We start from the raw sequence: 23,384 nt of genomic DNA on the forward strand, positions 1-23,384 counted from the left end.
CATTAGAATTTGGTCACCGTGAGCAGGGAATCACATGATATCAGAAAATGGACCCTGAAAGATGACATCACACAACTACTTCTGAAGTCCTTTCAACGAGCCTCTTTTCCACAATGGTGGCATAATCATCATAATCAGTTATAGCCAAACCACTTCTGGATAAAGGCTTCCCCAAGCCCATTCCATTTTTCACAATCATTCACAATGTAATAATCGACAAGTGCCGATTTTATTAATCTATCTCCTTGGTCGATGTGCGCAGATGCGTTCCACTTTGTGGCATACCTCTTTATACGCCGTGCAAATAATGTTCAATTGCATAGTAAACATAAAATCCTTTATCAATTACGTAACAAAACTAACTTCAGACCATCAACATGCTATACTTGAGAACTTGCCTTATTCTCTGGCAGTCGCCCAGACATGGGCTCCGCAGTGCCGGTTCAGGACTCTACCAAGGAATTAGCCTCCTGAGCCACTCATGTCACCACAGACAAGGTCTCATCCAAGAACCCTTAACACAGAGGAGCAAAGCCACGTATGGGTCAATGTCATTGCTAAAATGTTATCCCCAAACGAAAAGGGTCCCTCGGGCAAAGCAAAGGCTCTCTAAGAAGGGACTTGGCATCGGCCCGCCAATGTCGGGGATTCCATCTGTGGCCTCACAGCCTCAATCTAAGATGCGTGTGACTGCAGGAAAGCCTGGCAGCATCGGCAACTCGTGAATAAATGATAAGTGGAATTCATAGAAGTTACGATTTAGCCAGTGTCACATCCACGCGCCTGTGTCTTTCATGTTGGCTCTGTGTTGTTGGTCAATAATCGCTTCAAAAGCCCTTTGTGTGCCAAGCCTCTCTGTCGGCAATGACAACGACCGCCTTTACAAGCTCATATTTTCACAACCGTATTTGCATTGCACACAAGTCATATGGGCCGTTTTTTGGAAAGAAAAACAAATCGTTTTTTCAGATAATGACAAAGTATAATTCACCTTCACATTGGCTGCATTATTATTATCATAGCACAGTTCAGCATCTAGTAGGTATTTGGTGCTATGAGCAGCTGTATATGAAAACATGTTACCGTCGTGTCATTTTTGCAAGTAATTTTCTGACAATTTATTTTATCGTCTATGAAAACGATTTCAGCGTAATTCAAGGGCTTTAAATGTGGCTACAAGTATGTTTTGTACTTCCTCACTATCAAATCAATTCGTGCAGGCTACACCTTGCTAAGAGAGCTTTAAAAGTGCATTATTTTATTTTATCTATTTCATTTTTAAAAATACCTTGATCAAATTCTAATTGAAAAAATAGACCATTTGGTGTAAGCTTTGACACCTTGAAAAGCCATCTGTTGATTTTATGTCAATAAATGCTTTCGTTTGGCTCTGGGAGAGCCAGTGTATTTTTGTGTGTGCTATAGTAGTTTGTAACTGCTGCATTGTTCCACTTGGCAAGAGGCCGACGGCTCATAGTCATAGGCCATTTTGGCAGGTGATGACAGTTTAAGAAACGGCCAAAAACAAAACATCAATCGCCGTTTATCTGGCGCTGAAAAAAAACACTCCTTGTGCCCGTATTTTAAAAGGACTGCAGGCTTCAGGTCACACTCTAAATACTTTGACACTCAAACACTCGATTTGACACTTAAACGTTGACATGCTAGGCTGGATGTGTAGTAAAAATTGTTGCGCTTTTTGGGTCGTATACTTTGTTCCTCACTCATTCCATTGACATTTGTGAGTGTGAGCTAAAAGCAACCTTCGAAATATATCACAGTAAATACTTCTCCTGCTGCACGTTTATGTTGACATGAATACGAGGCACTATTTGTTTATTTTAGAGTGAGCTGTAACAAATCAAACGCAGAGAGAAAAATCAAGGTTTCTAGGATTTAAAAACAATCAAGCTTTGATTCATTCAATTGTGTGCACCACGTGAGGCATTGCCACAACCAGGATGCCAACTCTGGGACATGATGGTCGAGTGCCCAGTAACATTGGCTGGACAGAAGCCATGCCTTCGCGCGGGGGACTGCGATTCATTGCAATTGCAATACTGTTTTCCCAACTGTTGGGCAACATTTGAGAGGGGGGGGGGGGGTGTCAACGATGAGTTTGGGGGGTGGGGGGTGAAGGGCAGAGGATGAATCTGTCAGTCTGGGCGGAGGGCACTCTCCCGATAAGGGAATTGAGCTGCACTGACCGGCCGACGGGTCAACATGTCAGCGATGAAAGTGCTGTTAGTGGAGTGCCTGGGAAAGAAGTGGCACTTTAAGCTGAGACCGACAGGTACTAAATATCAAAGTGCATTTCGTCTCGATGAAGCGAACTTGTAGATATAATAAAAGTACAACACGTGGGAATTTAAAAAGGACAACACTAATCATATTTATAGTGATTTGGCCACGTTCACAGATTGCTGCTATTTTAATGGCCTTGTTTCTTGGGTAATGAAAAGGAAATCATCGCCGTAAAGTGTCTACAACTCTTTTATCTGGCAACAAAACTGACACCTTGTTTTACAAGGAGTCATGTTTGCATTGAACACAATACCTGCGGTCGGAATGCATGGTGTTGGACCAGATGACACGTCAGGCAAGCGCATTACATTATTGGAAATGTTTATTCTCCCTGCGCAAGTTGCAGAGCTTATGACATCAGCAACTTTATTCCTGTGAAAAATAACTTGATGAGAAATCTCCATGGCAACAGCCGAGAAGGGCCTCCCCAATGGCGGATTGTAAGTTACCCTCGCGAATTAAATTAAGCTCGACTCGGTGCAACTGCTGGTCTCATTAGGGATGCACTTGCTATGTAAAGAATTTACACCAGACAAACACACGTTTTACAGAAAACGTAAAAGATACTGAAATGATAGAGACAATTGAATTACAAGCAAGACCTTTAATTAATATATTGATTTTTTTAGGTTTTTGCAGTCAATATTTATATTCTCACTTCATTATTGGGCTAGGCCACGCAATCGTTTGGCCAAATTTCTTTCGTAAGACCATCCAAGATCCGACTTATCCAAATAAGTTCAATTGTAATGTGTACAAGGGTTTAACATGCCAATTAATAGTTTCAGCTCACTAATACGTCGCAAGAGCAATTCCTCCAACCAAATTCAGCAATTAGATATCCCGGTATCTTTCCATTTATGAACGCTCGTTTTACGCCATTTTGCGTAAACGCAACTGGCTAATTATGGACAGATTTCGATAAACGAAATGACATTTTCCGCGTGAACGAAATTTCACATGGCACACACCATGAGGACCAACAAGAACGACCCGGGAGGCTGCGACATCCACCCGCGACAACATCACGGTATCAACCGCAGGGCAACAGCAACGCCTCCAGTCATTCCAAACATGCAGATTTTTTGGTGACTTCCCTGAAAAGGTGAATTATTTTAGTTTCCAATTAATTATAATTCAATCGATTATATATATGGTCTTCATTATTATTTTTGTATTGTGAACAAATATTGGTGGATAGTTTTATGTAAGGAGTAGAGTTGGAATAACATCGATCATTTTAGTATTCTGAAATTTCGTTTAGCGCGTGTGTTTTTGAAGAAATGTATCCCTTTCGTAAATTGAGGGATACCAGCACGACGTTTTAGCATGAAACTACATGAAGCATCTTCTGACCTCCAAGATATTACCCTCACTTCCTGGATTCATGAAATAAATTACGAATTGCGTTGCTTTCTGGATATATTGCTGCTGTTATAATAAAAATACAACACAATAATTGCCTACGTAGCAATTATTTTAAACAGAAAGAGGAACACATGGATCACGGAGCAAATGGCCAACGATGAAAAAGACGCGGTAATATTATCGCAATAAAAGACCGGGGGTTTGTTGGCTAGTGCTGCGAATGTTAATGCTTGTGCTACTGTGGCTGCCACTGCTGTTGGTGGCAGGAGCCGGAGGCTGGTCACCAGGCCGGGTAGACCGGGTCCCGTGGCTGCAGCTGGAGCTGCCAGGCCGGGCGGAGGTCACCGCGCTCGCCACCCAGGGTCGCTACGGCAGCTCGGACTGGGTGCCTCGCTACCTGCTGCTCTACGGCGACTCTGCCGGGAACTGGAGGCAATACCAGGAGGACGGGAATGCGTGGGTAAGAGGCGACTTGTGCTGTGCATTGCATTCAATATGCAGGTGGCGCTTGTCTATTTTTTTCTCTCTCCTGTATGTACATTCTCAATTATTGTCAATAAGCCAGGTTTTCGGATGATATGTGTGCTTAAAGCATGTTCAGTTGAATGCATGCACATCCACACAGCCATGTTGTCAAGCCACTGCCGAGCGAGGGCCTCCCAACGCTGTGCAGGTCCTCGGTATTGTTTGATCATACTTCACCACACTGCTCAGTGCTGATTAGTGAAAGGTGCGGTCGCATATATTGTTGGACCAGAGTTAAAGACAACAGTAGATTTTGCTGCCACTGCCCTCTGCTATCCACCATGTAGTCCTGCAGCCGCTTATAGCAACCTGTTTGTGCATGGTTGTCATCCTTCTTGGCACTGTTGCAGGCTCATACCTGCTTAGCTTCTGACATGTAACAAGATGCATTCCTAGTTATTTGGTCATACGTGTTTATTTTATATATATGCAGGACTGCATCTACTGTGATTGTGTAACATTCTGGGCATTGGTTTTTAGGACCTAGCTTACAGTTGAATTTACGTTTTAAATGTGAAAGAATATTGCATCATAACGTGCCTCGGAACGACTGCCCTCATCCACATGGCGTTTGAAAGATTCTTGACGGCATGAAACCAAATACAGATGTAGGTCTTTAAGCAGCTCTTAACCTTTAACACAGCTAATTGACACAGATGACCAAAACAATGATGGCCATAAATATTAAACTTTACTTTCGCAAGTGGACGGGACGTCTCCTTTATTGTGCCCTGGAGAGAAACTTTTGATGTGCAAATTAATTTTGCTGGCAAAGGGACCGTGCACCCCAATGTAGGCCACACTGCCAACCGAGAAGCCAGCTGTCGTGCCACTTGTTACCAAATTACAAAGACAATGTTAATGGCCATTGTACAAATGGAGTAACAGGAGTGACTGCAAATATTATCACTCGCCGCCTCATTTGCTGCTCCGACATGTTTCCCTTTGCTCAGCAGAAATTTTCAGTGGCCCTTTAAACTGCTACAAACTCTGAACGCGCGTATACAGTACACGTGCTATACAATAAGCATCAACCATCATTATTACTGAAGTAATTTCAATATCCTATAGACTTACGATGCAACAATCCATCTCGCACCTATATACGAGCGGCAGTGTAGCGGTTAGCACGCTGCACTACGAACCCGGCGACATGAGTTTGATTCCCACTCACGGCCAACACCAGTGACGATTAATGATCTAATGCAGTCCTGGGCCTCTCCATATGTAACTCAGCCTCAAATAATTACCAGGTACGATGCCACTTGGGAGACAAAGGCTGCTCGGGCGTGGTGTTGGCCTCCAACCTGCTTGTGTGCCGTGCCGGCCTTTGTAGGTGCTTAGGAATAGCACGTGCTCTAACAGTCTATTATAGGCTATAAGGGGGGATTTTTCTTCTATAGAAAAAGGATAATTAATTATTAATACTGTAATATTATTTACACTAATATGCAGTGCTGTGACATGTGGACAGCTTGCACTTTACAATAAGTGCTATGGGTGGAATTATTCAACCCCTGGCAATTCAATGAATTGTTGCGATTCAGGGTCAGGGTTCCAATTCAAGAAATCAATATTTGTGTTTTATCATTGTGCTGACTGGTAGTGCTTCTGGTCTCTGCAACCATGATGCAGGACCTGTTACATACAACGTACACAAATCTTAAAGCATTGGTCCTTACATATTTTATTTGATGCATGTATCATTGTGAGCTTAAGAATCAATATCAATACATTAATTGATGCATTGTTCGACGCAAAAATATGTAACACATGAAATAAACACTCAAGAGAAAATATTAGGTGTTTATACAGTATACAGTATTCCCTCGTTATTCACGAACTTGCTATCCGCTATTTTTGGCTGTCCACAAATCGCATTTGGAATTCTACACGACTGCATGAAAGAGAGAGAGAGAGAGAAAGAAAGTGATGAGAGAGAATGTGATGCCAGAAAATGATACGAAAATGTGATGAGATGAAATGATGAGAGAGAAAGTGATGAGATTGATTATTTACGTATTTCTTTAAGGCGATTCATTAAAAAAAATACATTTTCGTAGGCCAATATCGTTATCCGCAAAATGTGCAATTCACTAGCATCTCCAGAACGTATCCCTTGCCAATAGCGAGGGGATACTGTTTAATACATTTCAGTTTTGGCTGTATACCACTGTAAGTGTTTCCATATGTTGAAGAATTATTTAAGTGTATCTACTTCTATATTGGCATGTTTCCAGCAAAGGCTAGTTCTAAAACAGAGCTTGCATCGATGGCGTTTGCACAGACTCTCAAGTAGGTCACTCAGGAAGCGGTCAACTGCGTCTAATTACGCTTGCTAAATTAAGCGATACAGAACTGTCTAAAATGACATTACTCGGTGATCTGCTGGTGGTTAGGATTCTGCTCGACGGTGGAATGCATGGTGCTAATGGCACAGACTAAAAACAAACTTGTCTTTTGAGCCATAAATGAAAGCCTTATTTTTTGGTATTGTCTTTTTGTGTTTAATTGTGTGTCCTTTTCTATTTGTGAATAGCAGATGCTTGTTGTTTTGTGTTTTAGTTGCGCTTTTAAAACATGCATCTATAAATGTTATGCAGTAATTGGCAATGATGCAAAAACATACGAATTTCAGTTATGTGTGTGCATTTGGGCATTCTCATATTATACATGTACATTCTTACTGTTGTTTTATGGTGTTGGTTTACAAAAATCCCAAACCATTACATATTTATTCAATTACACAATATTTCTTTTCAATTTTATTATCATGCCATCCGCCATGTTCATCTGAATTATAATTAAATAGCAGCTCAAAGCCCCTTTGCAGTCTCACTGTTGAATCTGCTCTAAAATAAAACGGATCAATAAAGCTGTGTGCTTTTCAGACACCAGATTATATGGAATCAAGGATAATGTACACCAGTCCATAATCACTCTCCAATCTAATGCACAATTCCGGGCTGTAATACGTTCATATAATGGTGGACTTCAAGTCAAGGCACCAAATCTATTAGATTTTTTTCTTTTCCATTGTTTATTATTATTATGTGGACAGTTGGGGGCTTAAAAAAATCAACCCATAATCCAGTCTGCTGGGATTCAGCCTTTGGACCAGAAAATGCCGTGCATTGCAAATTTTTATCGGCTAAATTCAGCTGCCTTAATTAACCAAAGGGCAAATGAAGAGGGGCTTTATCGGATTATAAATATGATCCTCCATTGCTGTTAAGGTTATAGAATGTGCTCATTGCTGGGCACATTACACAATTGACAAATAATTGAGGACTGTAAAAAAAAAAACATTTGAATATTATTCATATTTTCTGCTAAACATATGAATATCCTGATTATAAAATAATTCTTTAATATAAAAAATGCAAGTGAAAAGTGTCCAATATGTTATGCTGATGTCACTTTACTGCAGCAAAATTTAACTGTGAATAAAGATAAAAAATATATATAATTTACCCAAACAATTTAAGCTCCTTAAAACATTGAAAAGAGCACTTGGAATAACATTTTTATATTACGGTTGTCCACCGAACTTATAACTGCTGCATTGTATTTGAATGTGCATTAACCAAATTGGCTTTTGCCTGCAAACTGTCCCACAGCACTCATTATAAGTGGAGGTGCTCGCCTAAGTTAGGAGAATTACAAATGAGAAATAAAATATAACTTGAATATCCAAAATATGAATTTCTAAAGCAGGAACTGTGCTAATGTTTGGGCCATTATGATACTGCTTCATATGTTGGCAGTACATTTGCTGTTAAACGAGCAGAATTTTCAGCAAACAGTTATCATCCAATAAAATATTTACTGGCAGTAAAGGAACTATGCCATGACAATGAGGTCTGGTGGTTAGCGATAAATAAGGTACTGACAAGGTGTTAATAATGGCAAATAGCCATCTAACGTGTGTACTGTTTACTCTTGCATTGAATTTTGTTGTGTCGTTTTTAATTTGCTTTAACGATTGAAATGGAAGCACTCGACAAACTCTGACCCAAGCGTCCATTGCGCGTGGGAGGAATGGTTTACTTTTAAAATAAGTTTCAGGAATTTTTTTTTTTGCTGTCCAGAATCTTGAAACAAAAAAATTGAAAAATAACGCTCTAAAAAAGGTCAATCCATATAATTTGCAGATACTTTCAAAGCCATTTTGAACCACGGACAATGTTGTCTTTAGCCAGCGTGTGTCTAAAGCGGATGCGATTGATGCATATTGAGTAAATCCCCAAAGTCAATTGTGACATAAAATGCCAAAAGGCATTACTTTTATTGTGCGAAATTATTTATCCGGCAAGCTACAATCCCACATGACCTTTGTTTTGCTTTGGCCGCATGATGCCAAAACAAAACTGTGAGCAAAAAGGTCCCTTTGGTAAACAAAATAAAGTGCATTAATCATTATCGTCCAGATGCAGCCCACTGAGCGTATTGATCAGCATCATTAACAAAACCATCGTGGGAAATAAATCAGGAGTTTGGTAATTCAGCACAACCGCATTGCGTGCTTGCTAATCGTAATCCGAATGCGCGGCCATGTCGCCCGCCCCATTTTCGCATGCATCGTCCATATATTGAGTAGCTCTGTTGCTAATTAATGATATATCATGTTGCTTGTTACGCAGCGTGATTCCGTGAATTGATCATGTTTGCGTTTTTCTACTTTTCACTGCGTGTGAGAAGTGACTGAATGAAGGGCTGCTCCAAGGAAACCTGATGCATACGTTCCCTGCACTCATTGAAGACGTATGGATCGTAGGCTTGTAAACATTTTACTCACGCTGCGCATCTCTATTTACATTGGTCTTCTTGTGCCTGACTACAGCACACACAATAGCCTGGCTCAAAACGCTTTGTTATCTGCTCTCTCATAAATACGAGTGAAGGTCAAGGCATGCTTTTATTTATTTAACATCAATTTAAAAACCGCCATTGAACAGATGCATGAACACAGTTGCACAAATATATTTTAATCAGTATTTCTTTTGTTTGCTTTGTTCCAATTGAGAGCAAACATATTGGGCTCAGTGGAAGGGGGGTTGTATCCAATGGCATGCATGCATGAATGATCAACAGGGCTTTTCAAAACCAATCACAATGTAACAGAGAGATGTGACATTTGTTCATAGGCAAATACACAAAAAAACTAAAAAAAACCTCATGAACCTAGACGATCAAGTTCAAGCTATCACACTGGCAAATATGCAACGAGACCCGTGCTATATGCAAGCTCTTAGCACTGATCAGTGAGCCACAGTCATTTACACAATGTCCAGAATTTGCGTTTGTATGTTACACGCAGGCACCAATACCAAGAGTGAGGCATTTTGTCCGAAATGCCACTACCGGACTTGCCACACCAACCGGTGCACATGACCACATCACTATAATTCTCCAATCCCTCCGAATTGAATCCCAGATCAATTTCAAAATCGTCCTCACTTTTTTAAAGATTCTCCAGTGACTCAGCACCCCCATCCCACTCTGTTCCCTTCCGTGCACGATCTACTCCAAGTAGCCAGGGGTTTATGTTGAAGCCCCTTGTCAATCATCGCTCTTTCTCCTTTGCTACTCTCATTGTCTGGAACGCACCCCATTCATCCATGCTATGACTCCCTGCTCTTGTTCAAATCAATGCTCAAGACCTTAACCTTCTTTGCCTACGACTAAATGGTTTTTTCTCTGTATAAAATAAGACAACAGATATGCCCCATTCCCCAGGATCCATGTCCCACTGTTTTGTAAAACAACTATTGACATGTGGTTGCATGTACGTGCTATATAAATCCCATTTGTATTGTATAGTATTGCATTTAGATGCTCTATAATTACATATTGCATTATATTTGTGTTAATTATACGAGTAAAAATGTATTACTGGCGAGGTTATCCTTTCCACATCTTGTGAAAAGTAACTAAAAGGTTCTGCACTCTCCGTCAGCCACACGATGATCTCCCTACTACCGAAATTAACTGCTGCCCACCAATTGCCCACACAAGTGTGTATTCTAGCCAGTGTTTATGTTGCACTGTTGGCCTTAGTAATGAGCATTCCTTTAGGTGTTATTTAATACCAAGCCCAGCGTCTACTTCATTTAGTCATCGTAGCTCCTTCTGGACAGTGCTTGCAGGTGGAATTAATGGCACAGTATGTCATTTGGAAGGTTTAATTGCAAATAGAATTAAGTTTGTGCCTTAGGAAGAAAGTTTACAATGATTTTCAATGTATTATGTTGATATCCTTCAGAGAAAAGTAAAAAAGCAAAAAACTAATCTAGAAGCTCTGTGCGTACTATTTAAAGAAAATGTGCTGCACTACACTTATTGGCATTCAATTTTCATAATGTTATTTCCATTATATTAACGAAACGTACTTTTAATTGTTTACGTAAAATCCAATGGCAACAGGTTGATGGAAGGCTTGTTGGTAGGTTTGCAGATATGTGCTCAAAATGGCTAGAGTATTCTGCTTGAAGTGGTTGCTCACATTTATAGCAAGAAATGACCATACGTCAGAAACATTGAGCCTCTTGACCAAACGCGCCTGCTCTGATCGCATCATATCTCAGATGCTTGTACATGGCTGAGCCATGATGAGCTTTGTATTGGCCACCACCTTGCAAAACGTGGGTGTTGTAGGCTAATTCCATTGTTTTCCTCCCTGGGTAAAACAGCTTACGGCAGAATGTTTCTAACCCGTGTAAAAACATAACAATATTAATCGATGTTATCACTATGCTCCCACTTTTATGCTCTCCATCTTCAACTAACCTGCACTTACCAGGTTGACTAACCAATACGTCTCGGATGATGTGGAGATGCCTGCGTACCGGTAGTAGTTTGTTGTAGATGCAGAGACAACGTAGTGGCCTGCTCCCAGTCATACTCGAGGGCGGTTATTCACTGTAATCTATCTCATGTGGGGGAATAACGGGCATGCGAATTTTCACACTTCACCGTTGTTGTGCCAATGCACTGGCTCTCACGGAGGCCACCTGTAGCCTTGGCATACAAGGTATGTGCGCTGAAAGCTCGGGCGGAGGCCTACAGAGCTTAGTTGTTCACGGTATTGAGTACCCAGTCTCCGTGAGTATTGAAACCCACACCGCATCTACAACAGAGCTTAACAGGGAGAGGTGGTAAATAGCGTCCTAAACATAAACAGGACAGTTGCTGACGCTGTCTCAGAGGAGTCCTTCCACGTGTGAACACACAAACGGCTCCTGCTGAATACTCACCTTGCATTTGCCATCTGAACGCACAGCCCCCTTTGTCAATCCACTGCTGGATGAAGGCCTCGACCATGCCGTGTAGGTCTTGGGGGATTGTTTGAAAATATCTCACCACGCTGGTCAGTACAGGTTGGTTCAAGGGGCCAGCCCAGAGTTGGTTCAGATATTACATGCCCTGATGTTACCCGTGGTTGGGAATTGAACTCAGGTGACCCGGTTTCTAGGGCGGTGTGCTAACTACTGCGTCACTACTCCACCCCCCACACTCTAAAGAGCCGTGTGCAAATTTGTTAAACCTTCGACCTTTGCTAAAACTTAGAGATAATTTGCAAGTCAGATTATGCAGCGAATGCCAGCACTTCTCATATTTTACAAAATGTCTACAATGCTAAGTTAATACAACATTTTGCAAAAGAAATTTAACACGTCAAAAATAGACCTAAAGGAGCTTCATATTGTTAAAACACAACTAAGTTATATCGGCAAAAATTGGTAGAAAATCATATTTCTGTGGCAGGAATGTCTTTGCTCTAGAGTAGAGAAACAGAACATGAATAATACAACATTAAGGACAATACCATCTCCCATTGGCTGATGTAAAAGGTCACGATCCTTTCCCTCCATGTCCCCGTATCTGCTGCCAACACTGAGCACAATGGGCAACTGAGCAAACACGCACGTGGCCTTTGAGGCACAATGCTTTTACCAGCTCCTGTCATTCCCTTGCCTGATGATGCAAGATAAAGGTCTGTTCCTTAAGCCATGACTCATGCACACAGAGTGCATAAACCAATGCTCTGGGTTTTTTTTTACCACTTTGGTCTTGCCAGTGGCTTTATTTGGCCTTACCGATTCCCTTTGGCTCCTCTCTGTTTAGTTGTATTTGCTTTGAGGAGCTGACCATGGTGCTGGCTGGCCATAGAGCATGTAAACAGCTCTGTGATTTATCGCCTTTTAGGCAAAGTGTTGACATAGGTGGCTACATTGAGCAGATGGTTTGCATGTTTTTCCAGGAAAAAAAAACTCAACACAAATTATCATTTTTTGTCGTGTTTTACATTTTGCCTGTTCACATTTTCATTTGGTAAGCTAAGATGTTGAAATATTTGTGGTTGGGGAAAATACTTTTATTCTCAATTCAAATGAGGACCTGCATGGTCTACTGCCTCTGATGCTAAAGGTCAGAAGCACCAGAGGAGCAAGTGCTACTCTGCATTATTTTAGCCCAGACACTGCCTTCGCTTCAATCGAGTTAAATACTGTGCTTTAATTTAATTTCATTCACCAACCAGTTTGTAGACTCTCTAGTCACGCCATCTTCAGCATGTGTCTTGGGGCCAGCAGCCCAATACGTTCTTGGTCAACATAGTCCTGTCGTCTGCAGCATGATACCACACGACCACCCAATCTTCTTCCATCATTTTCTTGTGTTGTTGCTCTTGAAATCAGGACATATTGACACCTAATGGTACCTACTCTCACATGTGGCTGTTTATCCGAACAAATTTTACGTTACCACCTCTGTATCATCCTCATCTTTGAATGTAACCACTCATTGGTTAGATTATATGCAGGCCCTCCGATAATATGTTGTGGGAATTTTCTTGAGAAACGATTCTCAACTCTATGAAGTAGGAGCAATCCTGTGAGGGCGTGACATATTTCCAACAACTCCCAAAATAAAGAGAACTCGAGAGATAAACGACTTGAGGATGTAGCAAATCAAGGCATGCTAAATGCAGTCACAGTAGAAAAGGTCAAGTAAGAATACCAGTTGAGGTGTAGAAGAGATTAGGAAAGGAAAGGGCTTTTACACTGACTAGCAGAGGTCGCAATCGGGTACCCGATACCCGTACCCTACCCGATACCCGGCTACCCGTACCCGGCCGGGTACGGGTACCCGTTTGCGACCCTGGTGCGGCCGGGTACGGGTACGGGTAGGCCGTGAGTCACTGGTGAGTAACCGTTTGTCACTCATTTCCCAACGTCTTGTCTCTTCTCACAATTCAAGTTCCTAAAATCAACCCACCCGCGCCTGCAACATGGCTTCATCCCAGAGGTCGCAATCGGGTACCCGATACCCGTACCCTACCTGATATCCGGCTACCCGTACCCGGCCCGGCCGGGTCCGGCCGGGTACGGGTACGGGTAGCCATTTGCGACTCTGGTGCGGCCGGGTACGGGTACGGGTAAGGAATCAAAACCCGTTTGCGACCTCTGCTGACTAGTCTCTTCACAGGATTATGCACCCTGATTATTTCTGTTCAAGGGCAAATGGGCCGTGCAAAAATATGAAGCTAAAAAGGTGTCATGCCGTATCTTGAAGCTGTGGGAAAAGATGATCAAAAGAAGATTAAGGGCAGCAGTAGAGAGCAGCGAGAACCAGTTTGGCTTCATGCCAGGCGGGTCGAGAATGGATGTCATTCTCCCGCTTAGAATGCTAATGATCAAATATGCATAAAAGAGATACATGTCTTCGCATGGTCTTTATAGACCTAGAAAATGCATATGATAAAGGTCCGCATAAAGAAAGTGGTTTCTGAAAAGGAGAGTCATTGACACCTACGTGACACCAGCCAAAGCCTGGTATGACAATTCAAGGACTTCTGTGGAAGCACAGAAAACTTCACCCTGGGAGTATGAGTGTATCAGGTCTCAGCACAAAGTGTCTTCCTTCTTCATACTTGTCCTAGGGTCCCTTGTTCTTTGACTGTTGTTTTGCTGATGACATTGTACAATGTAAGAAAATCAGTGAAAAAGTACTTGGAGACCTAAGAAGATGGATAAACATGGTATGTATAAGGTGAACAAAGACAGTATATGAGAACTAGGTTCAGACGGAAAAACGAATATGAGCAAGAAGTGTGGTGAAGTTGGGGGATATCCATCTCCCAATTGCCAATTTTGTTCACGTGTCTAGGGAATGAGTGGATAAAGAGAAGCAGGAAGGCAAAACCCAAATAAGTGGGAAATATAGCAGGGAGGGTGCCGTAAGGGGGTTATGGGCCCAGTGGAACCCATGTATCAAGTCCCTGAGCCACCTGCTAACAGTGTTGCTGACGCCCACAGCCATTGCAGCCAAGGAGCCCAGGAGCCCCAAGTTGCTAAAATTCCCACGTGGATGTCACTTTCTGCGAAAAGGCAAGACCGCCCATGGTCTTGATTATAAAACATTCCCAAGGGTGTGGCATACCAATTGCTCAATTAACCCACAGGTCCCGGGTATAGGAAAACCACCTACTCTACCACGCCTTGCCTCGCCAAAAATAGAGGCATCAATAAATAATAATGCATTTATGAAGGTATAGAAAGTTAATTGAATGATGTAGGAATGTGAGTGGAGTTTTCATTTTACAAACTAAAACACCATACCAATATAATTTGGTCATAGATTACTGTGCAACATACAACAATGTTTGCATTGTTATTGCAGTTTGAATTGCATATATAACCAGTGATATTCGTGCAGCAGAACAACGTACATTAAAATACGTGAAACGTAATTTTAATGAATAAAACATTTTGTAAAATTCACATCGTTTTTATACAGTGCAGGCATCTTGAAATATGTGCTTAGACTTTACAGGCCATTAACAAGGCCTGTTTGGTCATGATGACTGTTTGACCATACTTCAACCTGATGGTTAATACTGGTAGGAACCACCTGGTTCCACCAGCCCACAGGGGATTATTATGTCCGTCCGTCCGTCGTGCATCCAAAAATGAGAGGGGTCAGGCTGGGTGGAGAGGGGAGGGTGGGGAGGGTGGGGTATGGATGGGGGTGGGAGGGGTGGGGCTGGGTGGGTAGGGGCTGGCCACCCCGTGGTGCCCTTATAAAACTCAACGTTTAACCTACTCACGCCGGCTTGTGCCCGCCCTCACAGTCGGCGATATTTGCAGAATACACCACGCCGCCGTTGACCCTGGCCATTGACCGAGCAACCCAACGTTCCTACCAGCTCCCTCCGCAGCAATGTGTTGCATGTTATTGAAGGGGAGGCCCAGGAATGCTTCGCATATCAATTGCCACTGATGTTAGCCATGGTCAGGCATTGGACTCTGGTGACTGGGTTCAAAGCACAGTGCACTAATCACTGATCCACTGCATATATGGTCATTCGTGTATACTGTAGATATAATAGTCATGGTATAAAAACAAATAGTTGATAGTATCTCATCATGGCACAGTCATGAAGATGTGTGGGGCGTTAACTATTAAATAGACATGGATTTTCTGAATCTAGATCAATGCTTTGCATCAGCATTTATTTATGTAGAAATATTTAGGACATCAGCAGTCAGCTTTAATCATTATAATAATTTTTACATTCACGTTTGTGTCCGTGGAAAGGCGGTAATGAGCAAAATGGTTAAACTTCAGTCACTAAATAAATAAATTGATTATCGGTGAGAAACGCAGACAGCTTTAGTATAGTTCACCAGGCACATACGCCGTCCATATTTGCCCTCACGTTGTAAGCCAATTAAACCTCAAAATGCTGAGAAATAAATAGGTCACGCACGCTTTGATGGGATAAAGAAAAAAAGTAATTAACAGTCTCCTATTGGGAATTCTCATTCAAGTGTCCTAATCACCTTTGGTTGTCCAGGTGGTAATGCGCTGCTCTAGCTCGTTAACTCGCTCGTTAATGGTTTCCCTGCCACGGTATCTCTCTTTGCACCCAGCTGACCATACGTCGAACAAAACCTGTACTCGGTTTTATCATCGTGGAAAAAAGAGAGTTTTTCTCGGGTTTACAAAGCAGAACTCTCAAGTATCACACATTTAGGGTGAGAATTCTCGCTTTTGGCACGAGGTTCATGCTTCTACGGGCTTTCCCACACCATCACGGCGTCTCGCACAAATATCACGCCTCTCCAGGGAAGGTGAATTGATACATTATCCATAAAGAACCTTTCCGTTTATCTATGTGACTGTGTAAAAATTGGTTGAAAGTGCCCACCCCACAAAGAACGTGACAGTATTCCTTTTGCCTCTCCTCTATCTGCATTGTTCTGCCGGCGACTGATAAAGTGTATCTCGCGCTTTTACCGGATAATCCCACGGTCCTCTGATGAGGACCTTAGCGTAATGAGTATGCATTGCCCATTTCCCTATTTAACAGCTCTCTCAAAATGTTATATACTGTGGTGATTTCAAAACAATGTTTAGACTGTAAATATGGTACCACATTGGCATCTGTTTCTTTAACCAATTAATTATTTAAAATGTTAATTATTGAATGGTATAGACCGACTCCTCTGATACGTGCCAATAAACAGGGAACCGTATATGTGGGGGACCAATATCCGCGGAGATATCTGCGAATTAACTTATCGGCGGAGGAAAAACTTGCAGTTAATTGTGGATAATATGATGAACATGCCACGCTACTCCATTTTTCCGTGAAAAACAATTCTGGTAATATGTTTGTGATGTAAGATAAGGGGTATCCGACACCCACGGATGGGCTCGTGGGAACAGGATTCATTTTCTGCACAACTCCAAAAAGCTATGAATTTTGGGTAAAATTTTAGACAACTGCAAAAAATAGAAAGGATGAGGTCATGGGTAAGGGCGAACCACACAGCTTATGCGGATAATAGGAGTCGTGGATAGGGCTGCAGATAATAATAGTTTTCCTGTATTATGTTTACCAGAAAAGCCTTGTCGAATTTTCAAACTCTATTTCAGGAGGTCCCTGCATTGGGTTGTTTGGCTATTTCCAACTATGGTTTTTTTGCTTCATGTATAAGCAGACTGGAGCACGTGGATTTGAGGGGTGATACTCAACACTTCCATCTCTTGGCCACAGGAGATTCGCTCCAACAACATCTGGGAGACCTTGGTAGTCATCTATCCAAGTACTAACCAGGCTCAAACCTATTTAGCTTCCAAACTTTGAAAGGCACGATGATCTTGTCTGACAGATCAGCTGTTTCAATACAAAGTTATTAACTCCCTCAGATTTAGATATCCTGTTTATGCGTTTTTTTTTTATTCTGAACAAGCATTGTATGTGTACACAGTATTTACACAATCATTTAGCATGCGTACTTTTATAGCAAATATGTGTTTTCTGTAATTTTTATTTAATGTGCTTGTCCTATCACACGTAATTAGGCTAAAGCCAAATATATTACAAAGTCAATAATGACAGTCAATGACATTCTAATTCATTTCCCAACAGCACTGCACCATGCAGTAAGGACGGACATTCAGCCCATGTGATCTAACATTTAGTTGAATAACTTTATTTGCTCATTTATTATTTCTAATGAGTCCCGTGGGAGAGTAACAGACCTCTTTTTTTAGCACTGATAACATCGTTTTACAAAATACATTGTTGGAATTAAAATTACTAAAATAAATAAAAGCGTAGGCTGTCAAACAACTTCAACACTATGACTAAAAATGTTGGCCTTGTCATTTCAAAAGGAACGGATTAAATTGGCACTCCCTCGGGGTAAAACATTTGTTTCAAAGTCAGCACTGCTGATAGTTTTCCACAAGAAAGATCGGTACGGTATTCACATTGCCCACAAGACTATAAAATGCCAGTTTGTTGGTAGATGAGACCGGAGTCATAATTTTAACAAAATCGGCAACACAAAAATGATGACACAATTAGAAAACGTTTATATCAACAAACATGAAAGTTGTGGTCGTGTGCAGATTTTACATCTGCATAGGGCTGTTCCAATATCGTGCTGTGCAAACGGTAGCTTTTGCTGACTTTATGCTGAATCGAGTATTGTTTAGTGTTGACGGAAATGTGCTCATTAAAGTTTGGTAATTATATAAAAGTTGGTCTTTTAGAAAAAAAACCTCCTAAATAAATAACTTCTAAGTAGAGAACATCCTTGAGTTCATGTTGTCCCTGAGGCAAATTAAAACTGAGAGGAAAAATGTGAAATTTTGAAGATGTAAAAAAAGCACTGCTTGCTGTGTCTGATCCAATTTACTGCCCACAGCCTGTAATAAATCAAAGGACCGACTTTAACGATGTTTGTGTGTGTTTGCGGGTGCGTCTTGTACATTTGCTCGTAGTAATGCTCTGTCGAGTTGTACCTGGTCCAATTTTACTCTGTTAGCAGCCAATGTTGTGGTTGCAACATCAAAAATCTCAAGTCTTTTTTGCAAGCCACGAGGCACTTTTATGATATTCATTATAAAAAAAATTCAGAGGTTGCATAGACCATTAAAAGGCATTCTATTCAGTGGAAATTGATGCAGTGGTCCACATTCTCTCACAAACCAAGGCCTAAATAGAAAATATTTATATATGATTATATAAATAACGAAAATGTACAGACACACGAATATAATGTGAAGAAGTGTCAATATGCCAATTAAAAGGGGAGTCAGTCAATGTGGCTAATGTGATTTAGCCATGATTATTCACAACGACATGAGAATATTATTGTATGAAAAAAGTGGATTGGAGAAACAAAGGCATAACATGTTGGTGGTGACAACAATAACTATCTCAGATTTTCTGGAATTTTATTCAGTCATACAAGCTCTCACAAACCAAAGCCGAAATGCTCTAAAATATTTAGAAATAATAACAATTTTTTACACAAATAGAACAACTACACTGTAATTACATGAAGACAGTACCAACATACGATTCAGACAGAGAGGGTGGCACAAGGAGACACACTTTCGCTAATGTTATTTACAGCAACGTAGAGAAGATGTTTTTGAAAATTGGTTTGGTGTAAAAGAAGGGATAAAAATGTATAGAGAAAACATGAGCTATTTTAGATTGGCTAAAAACGAAACATTCTGTGTAACTTCCAGTGGAAATGAGCTATGGGAAATATGAGCAGAACCCAATAAACCAGGCTTAAAAGTTGTTCTACTAGGACTCCTAATGTGTAAGTTTGGAACAAAAAAAATAAGCAAAGTAAAAGTTGATAAACAATTGAACTTATTTGTTGGAGGGATAGAACTGAAAAACATGGCAGTAAACGCACATGCACACATGTAATACAGCTATTGAAGGTGGACTGGGCTCTAGATTTTGAAATAAAGAGTGAGATGACAAACAGGTTAATGTGCTTTAAAAAATGAATTTAATAATACAAATTAACATATCAATGCGGCTAAATAAGAATATGTTGAGTGAGTGCAATACCTCTGCCGTTGCCGATCATTGTTTTAACGCTGTGGGCTCACACGAAATTGATTTTTCCAAGATGGAGGTACTCTGCAAACCTACCGGCTACCTTCAGTGATTTGTTCATGAAGCCATCCAGATATAATAACACAGACACAACTTCAACCGAGAGGATGGGCGCAAACTTAGAAATCATTGGAAGGACGTTATTAACCAGGTATAGTCTTAACTGACTGTGATGTTTCCATCCTACCTACCTATGTCAGCTGTTATTTTCGACTCTCTGTCTCTCTCTTTATGCCTCTCTCTTAGATCTCTCATGCTCACATGTCCTTTGCATTGCACTCTCATGCCTTTGATTTGCACTCTCATGCTCACAGGCCCTTTGGATTGCACCCGTTGGGTTGCACTCCCTCGTCGAGGAGGCCGCTCTCCTCCTATCTTACAGTTACATGCTAAATTCTCACATTAACATCACTAGCCCTGGCCACTTCTTTATGACCCTTGGGCTACACCCATTTCACACCTTTTACAACAGTCTGCCTCAATAGCAGACCATGATTTCCCACCTGATTACGGATGCTTGTGTTGCGCCCGAAACGTCTTGATCTATTTTATTTTACATCTACGTGACTTTACTGAAAGAACCAAAGAGTATATTACCTGTTGTTACACGAATATCAGAAATATGACAAAGAAAATGGAACAATTTGAAAAGTGCACAAGATACTGTAAGCATGGAGCAATGCGTCCTTGTAATTGCACGAATCTCTCTCTATGCTGAAATTCTATGCATGCAATTCCAGAAAGACGAACACATTCATAAAGTAACTTACGAAATTTAGAGACATTGTATTGTGATTTAAGTAAAGTAAGCGGGCTTGGGCAGGACACGTCGCTCAAAGAGATGATGGCTGGTGGCTAACGACGAATTGACAGCCAAAAGAGGAAACACACCTCAGAGGACATCCACCGAGGAGATGGAGTGACGAGATCAGTTCATGTGCAGGTGCTAGATGGATTGTTAAATCGTAAGCACCGTGGGAGACGGTGATGGCTTGGGGAGGCCTTCATCCAAAAGTGGTTAGATTATAGTGAATGATAATCATAATTAAAAGGTCATAATGAAAGCCATTTCAGGCATTATCCTGGTGGACAACTTGCTATCCACCACTGAATCGATAGTAATTACTTTAAACAAATATTAATTGTATTTAGGCGGTGTAAGAAAAATATTTAATAATTTTATTTTCTTTCTACGAGACTTTACCGAAAGAACCAAAGAGTAATTCCTGCAGTCACGAAAGCTTCAAATCAAGCAGGGGCGGTTTCTTCATTAGGGCGATTGGGCGACGCACTACCAATGTCATTGAACCACAGAGTCACGCTAGCCGTCACTGCAGCCTCTGGATATAGTCCAATCAGCGTCATGTCACGTTCTGTGGAGTACCGCCTCTTTTTGGGCGATTTCACTCTGGCTGAGAATCGCCCAGAGTGGCCCCATAGACTTACATTCAAAGATGTTTTTTTTCGACCGGGGGGCGCTCCAATGCATTCTCTATGGCTTCCGGGAGGGCTCGCCCTAACGTGCTTACGTCATCATACGTGCTTACGTCATCATACGTAAGCACGTTTCATCCAACAATATAATTTGTGGCCACCTAGTGTAATCTTTAATAAAATAAACTTGAGTGGTTTGTTTTAATAGTGAGTATAGAAACAAACAAGATGTATTGTAAGAGTCACTTTATTTTTCATTAATATTAAAGAAGTGAAGTTGCCTTTACATGCTTAAGCTGTTAATTTATCCATTGCATGGGTGGGGACCTTATCCTTATCAATCATCCAGACATTTGCCCCCCCTGAGAGATTTTGCAGGAGCCGCCACTGAAATCAAGTTTGCAGTATGATTATTTACATTCACGTGAGAAATCGTGACTCAAAAAAGACGTCACGGAGAAAACACGTGCAAAAAAATATTATTGCAGGTAATAACAAATTACAGTAAACAAAAAAAACTCTTTGGTTCTTTTGGTAAAGTCACGTAGGTATAAAATAAAATAAAACACGACGTTTTCATCGCAAAACAAGCGGTCGTCCTCAGGCGGAAAAAATATAATCCAGCAGTGGAACTGCTGAACCATTCAGACCCGTTCAGCAGTTCTACTGCTGGATTATATATTTTATTTTTCCACCTGAGGACGACCACTTGTGTTGCGATCAAAACGTCGTGATTTATTTTATTTTCTACCTACGTGAATTTACCGAAAGAACCAAAGAGTATGGATTCCTGCAGTCACGAAAGCTTCAAATCAAAACAAAAAATAATTTCACATAGGCAATTAACATCGACAAAGAAATCCACAAAAGCAGCGCATATATATTCACAATGCAAAGGGTTGACTCTAAAGTGTGTGTGTTGCTGAATTTCAAATTGTGCTACTTCATAGATCATGAAATATATTTCACTCCGTTGTTCCAGGCAACAACAAAAAACTGTCCGACCAGGGGATGATTATAAATAAAAAATCAAGGATTTTCTTTCTTGTGTTGCAAGGATACTGCAGTGGCACAGTAGTGCTCACACATTCCCTCTTTCATTACCTTTACAGACAGCCTGTCACTCATGTCTCCATCAAGCCATCATCGTGTGTGCTTGCTCTCTCTTTGTTTTATCCCGGTTCGATCTTTCTTTTTTGCTTCTTCCACCCTTACTGGTTGTCACCGGCAGAGGTCAATCGATGGGTGTGGTGGTGTAACCACTCACCTGGTGAGGCCTGGGCGGGGGGGGGGGTCATGGAGCCCAATGAAATTTCATAGCGACCGTAAAAGAAAGCCAGGTAGAAAATGATGAACAACATACTGTGATGATTCTACTTACAGAGACCTAAAAATACAACGTTTATTGTTGTCGCAGTTTCACAGTGTGATGATCATCAGCAGTCACAGGCAGGTATTTCTTAAAATTTGTTAGACATTTGCCCCGCTAATGATGTATTATATTTTTCAATATAATGATATAATATTAATCATGCTCGGTGTGGATTATTAATGAGTGGTCCCAGAATTAGTCGCACTCGCCACTCACCACTCATTTTATCCATGGCCTGGAATCAAATTCGGATCACCAGGTTCAAGTTCCAAAGTAGTAACTACTGTACTGCAAAACCACTCCACCTATATATGTAATTCATTATTCCATAACTTCTATCAATAACCAACTTTAATCGAAGTGCTTTTTGCTATGCATGGTTTTGAGTAACAACATAAAGCGTATTATTTTTGCTTGCAGAAGTCTTGGAGATTAAAGTTGTTTAGTATTTTGATTCATGAACAATGATTGGTTCTGGGGAAGCTTTAAAAAAATATTGACAAGCTACCACAGAAAATGTATTCTGCTATGAGACTGCTACATTGCTGCAGACTTTTCGATGTGTGGCAGAGCAGTGGCGCAGTGATCCATGCACTGTGCTATGAACCCAGCAAACCGAGTTGAATTCCCAGCTATGGCTATCATCGGCAGCAGCTGATATCTGAAACTGGTCCTGGCTGCACCCTTCACCAATCTGGACAGAACGTCAGAGTGAACTATGGTCAAAGCAAACCGAATTACAGACAATGTGCAAGGAGGACTTTATTCAGCAGTGGATGGGCAGATGGCTGCACATTATTAATCACGAACGTGCAGTTCTCTAGGCTCACTGTTTAGGTCATAACCATGAATCTGGGTCATAAAGATTGGTGACTCAGTCATGTAACTGGAAGGCAAATAAAATGGTTGACATAAATGTTCTTTTTGAATAATTATCAT

The 23,384-nt window shown here is 41.1% G+C and overlaps 1 protein-coding gene across 2 annotated transcripts in view; it reads left to right on the forward strand.

Annotated features, from left to right (window-relative positions):
- LOC133344798 (contactin-associated protein-like 2) overlaps positions 1 to 23,384 on the forward strand; it is a 152,416-nt gene that overhangs the window by 59,962 nt on the left and 69,070 nt on the right. The window contains exons 1-2 of one of the 2 annotated variants that reach the window (XM_061554990.1): positions 2,170 to 2,293; positions 3,939 to 4,132. In XM_061554990.1, coding sequence (XP_061410974.1) covers positions 2,224 to 2,293; positions 3,939 to 4,132 — 264 coding nt within the window. In that variant the 5' untranslated portion in view covers positions 2,170 to 2,223. Of the gene's footprint in view, positions 1 to 2,169; positions 2,294 to 3,938; positions 4,133 to 23,384 lie in introns of those variants that run through there. The other variant, XM_061554988.1, reaches the window with a different exon arrangement.

The sequence above is a fragment of the Lethenteron reissneri genome, chromosome 20 (assembly GCF_015708825.2).
Source record: "Lethenteron reissneri isolate LAM-NWPU_2019-01 chromosome 20, ASM1570882v1, whole genome shotgun sequence".
In the NCBI taxonomy this organism is placed as follows: domain Eukaryota; kingdom Metazoa; phylum Chordata; class Hyperoartia; order Petromyzontiformes; family Petromyzontidae; genus Lethenteron; species Lethenteron reissneri.